The sequence below is a fragment of the Trichechus manatus genome, unplaced genomic scaffold (genome assembly GCF_000243295.1).
Source record: "Trichechus manatus latirostris isolate Lorelei unplaced genomic scaffold, TriManLat1.0 scaffold00081, whole genome shotgun sequence".
In the NCBI taxonomy this organism is placed as follows: Eukaryota; Metazoa; Chordata; class Mammalia; order Sirenia; family Trichechidae; genus Trichechus; species Trichechus manatus.
The window spans coordinates 7,462,909-7,472,379 of NW_004444017.1; the positions used below are offsets into that span (position 1 = coordinate 7,462,909).

Genomic DNA, 9,471 nt, shown 5'->3' on the forward strand with positions numbered 1-9,471 from the left:
ATGGATCCTGTTTTTTAATCCATTCTGTCACTCTCCATCTCTTTATGGGTGCACTGAGGCCATTTATATTCAGTGTAATTATCGACAGATGTGAGTTTATTGCTGTCATTTTGTACTACTTTTTTTTGTGGTGTTGATGTTTTCTTTGTTCCTCTTACTCTCCTGTGCTGAATTCCTTTTGTTTGTGGATATTTTTTTTCATTTCTTTTGTTTTTGTAGGTTTTGTTTCTACTGAGGCTTTGTTTTTCCTCTTTATTTTGATGAGTAGGTTTGTTAACTCTCTGTGGTTACCATGAAATTTACCCTTATCTAAGTTTGAAGTAGTCTATTATTACTTGGTATTGACTTGTCTTCCTCTCCATTAGGAGGTTCTATACCTACACCATTTACTCCCTTTTTTATTGTTCTGATGTTGTTGTCATTTACAGATTAACTGCTCTGACTCCCTGTTGTATTTCTTTTGGTTTTGGATGGTCCTTGAGAGTTCATTTCCTAGATTGGTATCTGGCTGGTACGATCATGTGTCCTAGATTCAGCCTGTGAGCTGAAGTTGTTTGTTCTCAGATGGAAGGACTCCCTTTAATAAATCTTGTTAAGTTTGGTTTGGTTTTATATATTCCCTTAGTTTCTGTTTATCTGGAAATGTCCTAATTTCACCGTCATATTTGAATGAGAATTTTGCAGGATATGTTATTCTTGGCTGGCAATTCTTTTCTTTCAAGGTTTTATATATGTCATCCCATTGCCTTCTTGCCTGCATGGTTTCTGCCAAATAATCTGAGCTTAATCTTATTGTTTATCCTATGTGACTTCTTGTTTTTCTCGAGCTGCTCTCAGAATTGTTTGTTTGTTTTTGGTTTTGGTGAGTGTGATTATGATATGCTTTGGTGATTTTCTTTTGGGGTCTATCCTATAAGAGGGTCTTTGAGCTTCTTGGATGGCCAGCTTTTCATCTTTCATGATATTGGGGAAGTTTTCTGTCAGCAGTTCTTCAATGATCTTCTCTGTGTTTTCTCCCCTTCTTCTGGAACTCCGATCACTCGCTAATTTTTGCTTTGGATTGTATCCCACATAATTCTCAGGGTCTCTTCATTTCTTTTTTCTGAGTTTTCCTCAGAGTTGTATCCAAGTGTTTGTTTTCAATTTTGCTGATCCTGTCTTCCACCATTTCAAATCTGCTCCTCGGCCCTTCTATGACACTGTCCATTTCTGAAATTTTGTTGTTTATCTTTTAAATTTTTATTGGTTGTTTTTGTATGATTTCTAGTTGTGAGTTTATTTTGGCCTTTTGTTCTTGCATTATTTTCCTGAATTCTTCCATTTTTTTGTCCATATTTTCCATGAATTTGTCTATTTTTTCCTCGTTTGTGTCTGCTTTTTGCTTCAACTCTTGAATAATTCTTAATATTAGAGGTTTGAATTCCCTATCAGGTAGTTCTAGTGCCTTTTCTTCTACTGGAAAGTCATCTGGTGTTTTATTTTGGATGCCTACTGGAACCATCCTGTCCTGTTTTTGTAAATGTTTTGATATTGTCTGCTGTCTTTGGGACATTCAGTAGTTATTTTTCTCATTTATTGATTGTAGATTTGTTTCATCCTGGTTTTGTGTTTTATTTGGCTATGTCTAAGCAGGCAGGCTGTGTGTTCTTTGTTGTTTGCTCATCTGTGGGCATGATACTTTTTGCCTCCTTCTCCAACTGGCAGGGTCAGTCGCTCACATATGGTACAGCAGGGCAGGTCTATCTGAAGAGGAGTTGCTGGGATAGGTTGTTTGTGGCACTTACTACGGCCACCAGGGTGGGCCAGTAATCAGTGCAGGGCAGGTTCCGGTAGGCCATGCCTGTGCTGCTTGGTGGCGTGATGTTAAGCACACGGTGCAGGTAGGCAGGATGGAGGTGGGAGATTGTGATGTGTGGAGCTAAGATGGGTATGGGAGAGAGAGAGAGGAAAGAGGACCAGGAGACAAAAACAAAAAAGAGTGCTAGGGGAGCTTCCCATTGGAGTGGAGAGATGATAGAGTATGAAATGGAGAAAAACAAAAAGAAGGGAAAAAAAAGAAATGAAAAAATTAGAAAGAAAAAAGAAAAGAAAAGCCCCGTTTTCCCACTGGTGCAGTTACGAGGTGTGGGAAAGTTGTTCCCAGGCGTTGAAGTACAGCCTGGCTAGAAGGCATAGAGGTGTCACTCAGCATCAGTTATTCAGGGGACAGGAAGAGAAGGAAGATGAGAAACTGAGTAATGAAGAAAGACAAAAAGGGAAAAGAAAACAAAACCAATTTAAAAAAACATAAGAACAAGAAAACCCCCCAAATAGAACAGAAAAAAGGAATGTCCTCAGGGATCCCTCTGTGCATCTTTGCAAACTGAGGGGATAGGTCCCAAGCTGCGCAGTACTGTCCAGCTATAATGGGCTCCCAGTTTGAGAAAAGAAAAAGAAAACAAACAAACAAACAAAAGCCCCGGGATCCCACCAGTGTAGCAGCAGGGACCAGGAAGCAGTTTCACATTCAAGCAGAGTTTCACAGCCTTTCAGGAAGAACCAAAGACGGGGCACGGAGCCAGGTATTTTAGAGAAAGGAGGGGGAGGTTGAGAGAGGTAAGGAAAAAATCAAAAAAGCAGAAAAAAGCAACAGCAGCAGCCAACAAATGGCACTCAGGGAGTCGGCCAGTGCGGGCAGGTTGAATCCAAGCAGCCCTTGCTTCCCGGCCAAGAGACTGTGGCTGCGGGAAGCAGAGGAGGCCCAGTGGGGGTGAAGACGGGTGGAGAGTGGGAAAGCATACATTGCTAGTTACTGGTTATTCTGTCTCCTGCTGGAAGCTCCGTGAAGCTGCTTTCTCGTACCCCCTGTTCGCTGGTCTCTGACAGGAGTCCAAGATGGCGGATCCATGCTGCGTTAGCTGACAGGAGACCTCTGCATGTATCTCTCCTCACTCTCTGTTCTCTGTCAGTTTCTCATTCCATTTAGTGCTTGGCTGAGTTCTTTATCTCTTCGTTTGATGCTTAGGGTTTCAGGATTGCTGTTTTCTCAGTTTTTCGGATCTTTGTTATGGAGGGACAGCGTGGTGCTTCTACCTAGAACGCCATGTTGACTGGAAGTCCTGGCAACTGAATCTTAACCATAGCTTCATATTTTTCATCTCCTTTTCTCAGTGTACTGCATTCTGGATAATTTTTCCAGCCTACTTTTCAGCACACATTCTCTTGAGCTGTAATCTAACTTATGTTAAATCCATAGAGTTGTAAATTTCAATTGTAGTTTCCATTTCTGGAAGACCTTTTTGGTTGTATTTTCAAATTTATTCATTTTTTATCATTTCCTGTTCCCTGCAGCTATTTTTAATCCTGTCTTTTAGTTCTTTAAATATGGTAAACTTACGTGTTTTATAATCTGTTCCTGATTCCAGTATCTAGTTTTATAGGACTGTGTTCTGCCATCTGTTGCTTCTATCAGTTCTTGCTCATGGTGTTTCCTTTTGTGTTTGGTTATTTTTACTTGTCGGCTACTCTTCTTGGTAAATTATGTTTTGGGGATTAAATCATACTATTTATGCATCTCCAAGCTTGCTTTTTTCATGCATTTTTGAGATTCAATCATGTTGATGTTCTATTACTTTTAGCTGCCACATACTATTCCATTGCATCGCTACACAATTTACTTATCCATTTTCTTGTCAATGGAAATTTTGATTGTTTCTAATTTTTTTGACATTACAGTGCTTTCATGGACATTTTTGTATGTCTCCTGGTACATGTGTGAGATTTTCTCTAGGATAAATAAGCAGGAGTACATGCATGTTCAACTTTACTAAGTAATACAAAATTACTTTCCATATGGTGGTTGTAACAACAGACACTCCCACCTCAACATGCATCCTGTTGTTCAACATACTCCTTACAACTTGGTATTTTGTCAGACTTTAAAATTGCATCATTCTGGTGGGTGTATCTGGTTCCTAAATAGACGTTCAACAAATCTTGTCATCTTCCTTTCCAGAGGAGATGCTGAAATACCAGAACATTTTGGAGGTGCTGCAATGCCAATCAGGTTGCTTCTCAGCTTTTCCCACTGTAGCATTAGAAGTCAGCCTTCTCAGGTCGGCTAGGATAATTACCACTAAACTCTATGCTTTTCAACTTTCAAAATTTTGTGGCTAGCATTTATTTCTCTTTATTTTTGTCTTTGTGAGATAATGCCTTAAAAAAAAAATCCTTTGGCTGTTTTAATGCTGTTTCAGGAGGAAGAGTTAAATGTGGTATTCAAGGCATAATCTTTCATCATGCATTGATTTTTAAATTTGAATTAGTTTTTTTAAATATCTAGATGGCTTTTTGGCTATTTTTCAAATATATTTGGTCATTTTTGCTGCTCCTGTTCCTTGCTCAGTTTTTGATTCCACCTTTTTTTTCTTTAAACTTATCATATACACAGTTACATTCTGCATGTGACAATTTTAGTATCTAATGTTACTGCATGGTATACTGGTTTCTTTCTTATTGCATTTGCCTTTTACAGGCACTCAGATTAAAGGTTCTTTGGTTCTGGCTCTAAGTTAGTCTTTCTCCATCTGTTATTTGTTTTAAAAAAAAAATGAATGAACTTCTTCTTTGATTTCCTCTCTCTCTTTTTTTGTCCTTGTGTTGTTACACTTTACTGTCATTTTACTGGGATTTCAGGAAGGAAAAAAATTATATCATGGTCAGTAGGTAAAATTTAGCTGAAGTCTTCCAACTAAAATATGTAACATGGAAACACCATGTTTTTCTCTTCCTAGAAGTATATTAAGTAAAATCACCCCATCTAAGAGCCTAAATACATACACACACACACACGAGGCAAATACTGCTGAATCTGCCAACGAATCTTTTGTATCAGCATCTAGATATAACTTGTAGAAGGTGGTGAAACTGGGATTCAGTAGTAGAATACACGAAAGCAATTTATATATATTTCTGTATGATAAAATGAAAGCTTATTCCACTCATCCTAAATCAAGAAAGATGGAATTTTAAGCACTTGAATTTAAAAGCAACATATTAACTTTATATCAGTAATACTTACTAAAGCTTTCTTAATATAGTAGGCATATACTTTAGGAGAAAAACACAATGGAACAGAAAAATGGATGATCAGAATTGAACAAATACAATACTGAAACCATATATATTAGCAGGATACAGATTTGTAACTCAGGTCACATTTTAATATAGCTTTTTAAAATGCTTCCAAATATAACTACAAATGTAATCAGGGAAAATACCTGAAAGAAACGTGTATCTTAACCATTAGTACATTGTTTTAAAGAACTATTTTCCTTAATCTTTGGCTTATTACATTAGGTTTATAAGGTATAAACCCACTGATATTTTCATTTGAGTATTTTACAAAATTCTTATTTTTAATAGGGAAAAAAGTCTCCTTTAATAAACCGGTAAAGACCGTAAGTTGATAAACCTTTACTTTTAAACATCTGATTTACTATAAAGTAGCAATTAATAATCCACACTCCTCCAAAAATCCAGCTTCTCTTCTATTGTAAAAATTTTTATAAAAAATGTACTCTGAGTATAATAAAATCTCCATATTTGTTTTTTAAAAAAATCAACAGATACACCAGAATAATTCATTAAGAAGTCAGATTTAACAGTACTCGGCTTGCTAAGGAAAACATCAACATGGAAGACATCTAACGAGAGTCTAAAATGCTTTTGTTGTGGCAATAAAAAGGTGAATCTTTATACTGTAGTTAAAGTAGCTACTCCCATAGTTTTTACAGAGAAAAATCAGTATATATTCCTTTGTATATTATAGAAACTGTTAATTTTTTAAATTATCAATTTGGGTTAAAATAATTTTCTAACTCACCATGAAAACATGGATTGGCTATGATGAATCAATTATTTAACAAATTGGGTGAATGTTTCTATTGACCTAAAAGTAATTGGCTAAATCCAATAGCTGGGTCAGGAAGCTATAATACAGTCAGAAAAGAAGAAGAGAGGTCAGAATACTTTTTGTGGAATGGAAGAGCAACAATTTTAATTATCTATTTCAAAATACTGAAACATTCTGGGCTCAGTCTCTACTACTTTTAAAACATAGCAGTAAACCAAACATACTAAAACATGAACCCTACGTAGTCATCAAAAACAATTTTCTGCTGCATAAATAAAAAGTGCTTGTAACTAGTAACATACACTAAAAATGTCAACTCTTAAGAGCACAAATGGTCTATGTCTCACTGCCAGCAATGAGAGTAGTATATACCAGAGAACACCATGATATTTACAAAAGACAAAAAAAATATATTCAATTATCTCCTATAGTTCTGTTATCATTATACCATTGAGCATAAAATAATCTTCTTTTGACATGGTAATTAAAACAAAACAATAATATTATGGAAGAATAAAATCCAGGAAATCCTCCTTAAGGATTTCTGATCATTATGTGATTGTACTAGTTTATAATGAAGTTAAATATGAATAGAAGACAATTCTGAAAAATAAGACTAATTTATTTGTTTTATAAAATAAAATAGTATGAGAGATCTTAGTTTAGATAGTCAAGAGGTGACAGCTTTAGGTGTCATCTTTATCAAGAATAGGTTCATAGTATTTCTCATTCACTTATATAAGACAGGAAGGGAAATTCTAATTCCTGCTACCTGCCCAATCAATTTAAAAATTCTTCTTAAGGATATTAAAATAATAATATCTTGGATTTTGGTTACTCTTTAAAGTCAAAATTTCCAGAGACTCTGGAAGCAATGAGTTCAATTTGGTGTCTTCTTTTGTTCTGGGATAGAACAACAGGTTCACAGCACTGTGATTCCAGCTTTCAAATGCCGTGACCAATTATTTGAGAGTTATAATCTGCAGGCTCCATTTTTAAAATATGTGGGATGACACTGTCAATTCGTACATTCCCAATAAGACCTTTGAAAAACAATTCTTCAGTGATTGTAGCATTCATCAATCTCAAAGCCGGCAATCTGAGGAGTAGTCTGGATAGCCTGAAAAAAAAAGAAAGAAAGAAAAAACATGGGGGAAGTGGAGTGTTAAGGTTGTAAATTAGAAAGAAATTCAGTATAAAAATGAGTAATTCCTGTATATATATTGATTGTGGCCTAATTTAATAAAGACCTCATTTTTAAAAGTTAAAATCAAAGCTTTTGTATTCTCAAGCCTTCAGACTGTATGACAATCACTTGGATATGAATGCAGGCCTGACAGGCTCCATAGCAAAGCTTTGCTCTTAACTGCCATGCTATGCTGCCTATGCTACTTGCCCAAGGTTTTATAAAGCTAGTAAGTAGTAGAGATGGGATTCAAACCCAGGTAGTCTGGCTTTGATATCTGCGTGTTTAACTACTCTGCTATACCATCCCTCTTCCAAAACTGAGCTGATCTGATAAAACACAATTTATTTTCAAAAAACATTGGCAAGAAATAGAAATATCACAAGCCCTGTTTCAAAATTAATTATAAAATACTGTCTAATAGTGTTTTTTCATTCACTGAAACATTTTTCCCACTTTTACGATTAAAATTCACTATTTCCTCTGAAGAAAACAAAGAGTTTAGACTCTAGAGGCAAACTGCCTGCATTCAGTCAGGCTCTGCCATTTACTGTGTTACCTTGAACAAGTTACTTAATCTCCCTGTGCTGAAAACTCCTCTTACAGAAAATGTGAGAACTGGATGAAATACTACATGTAGAATGCTTCTTATGCACTGTTGCTATCAACAGCCAAAAGCATTCGCTATTTCAAAAGTCAAGTTAATTACCCTTGGAATGGAAAATAATGAAATAATAGATGGAAAAAAGTTTTTAAAATGAATTTAGTTACTTAACTTTCACGTACCTGTAGGTGTCATCTGGATATGTTTTGGTTATATAATCTTGGAATTCCACATAAGCCTTTTCTTGAAATTTTTCAATCTGTTCCATGTTTTCTAGGCCTGGATGATCTGAAACATTACAGAATATATTATTATCCTAGTTCTAAATGCTCATTTAATAAAGCACTAGGAGTGGAGATGAAAGGGGGTGGCAAATAGTTCTGTCCCTCTCCCCAAAAAAATACCATCATGTAATATTTGGATCTTTCATTTCACAAATATTTATTGCCCACCTACTACATATCAGGCACTGTACTTTAATCACTTAAAACAATTTAATCTCATATACATACTCTAAAAATGAGACAAATGGGTTCTACCAAAACAGCTTTCTCCTCATTACAAAAGGGAAAGAAAGGATTTTGATCATTTTGCTTTCAATAGGAAACAAAAAATGAAATGACTCAGTTTAGTCAGAAAATCTTTAATGAAATATTTGCAGATTATATTCAATACTGAATTTTTAATAAGAAAAAAACTATTGTTAAGTAAAAAGGGTGTTTATGAAATTATGATAGTAGAACATCATTTCTATCAGAAAAAATTTGATATAAACATGAAATAATCTCTATAAACATTTCAGTGGTCATTATAGCATTTCACAAAAATGGAATTATTGAAAGAATTTCATAAAAATTATGCCTGACTTAAGATATACTTTTCTGAAAAGTATGGAAAGCTCTGTCCTCACTAAAAGAATAAAAAGTGATAAATAGAAAAATACTGGAAATATTTAATCAAATAAAATGACCTTATAATTCTAACTTCAAATCTATGTTCTTTTAATTTTATATAAAATAAAAGTGGCAAACTGTAATAAAAACGGACATACATGTTGTTAACTCTTGTGAAACCATAGATGAGATAGTACAAAAAAGCTTTAACTATCTTGTTGGTACCAATGAGGAGAAGAGGCAAAATTTCTCAGGTAACTTTATTATGCTGCACAGGAATAGAAACCCATTTCCAAAATGAAAACTACAGGACCTAAAAAGTCAATTCTGTTATTCAGAAATTGACCACTGAGCTTACGGTTATTTTATGTGAAAACTATAAAACTGATAGGTAAATAAAAGGTCCATTTTTCCGCAACAGAGGGTTCTGGACAGAGCTGGAGATGGATGTAGAACAAAATTCTAACACACACAAAAAAAGACCAGATTTACTGGCCTGAAAGAGACTGGAGAAACCTCGAGAGTATGGCCCCCAGACACCCTTTTAGCTCAGTGGTGAAGTCACTTCCGAGGTTCACCGTTCAGCCAGGGATTGGACAGCCCCATATAACAAAACGGGACTAATGAGTCACAGCAGTCCAGGGACAAGGACTAGAAGGCAGAAAGGGACAGGAAAGCTGGTGATAGGGAACCCAAGGTTGAGTAAGGATAGTGTTGACATGTAGTGGGGTTGTTAACCATTGTCATAGGGCAACATATGTACTGTTTAATGAGAAACTGTTTTGTTCTGTAAACCTTCATCTAAAGTGAGAACAGCAACACAACTGGAAGAGTGTAGTTGATGTCAATGAACTGTGCATGCAGAAATTTTTGAAATGGTGTATCTTTGGCTATG

General features: G+C 35.4%; 1 protein-coding gene across 3 annotated transcripts in view; it reads right to left on the reverse strand.

Moving 5' to 3' along the window:
- Positions 1-5,225: 5,225 nt before the first annotated feature.
- Positions 5,226-9,471, reverse strand: part of NR2C1 (nuclear receptor subfamily 2 group C member 1) — a 68,068-nt gene continuing 63,822 nt past the window's right edge. For all 3 annotated transcript variants that reach the window (XM_004381230.2, XM_023735720.1, XM_023735719.1), the window contains exons 13-14: positions 7,866-7,971; positions 5,226-7,013 (exon numbers count right to left, since the gene is read on the reverse strand). In XM_004381230.2, the coding sequence (XP_004381287.1) occupies positions 6,839-7,013; positions 7,866-7,971 (281 nt within the window). In that variant the 3' untranslated portion in view covers positions 5,226-6,838. The remainder of the gene's footprint in view (positions 7,014-7,865; positions 7,972-9,471) is intronic.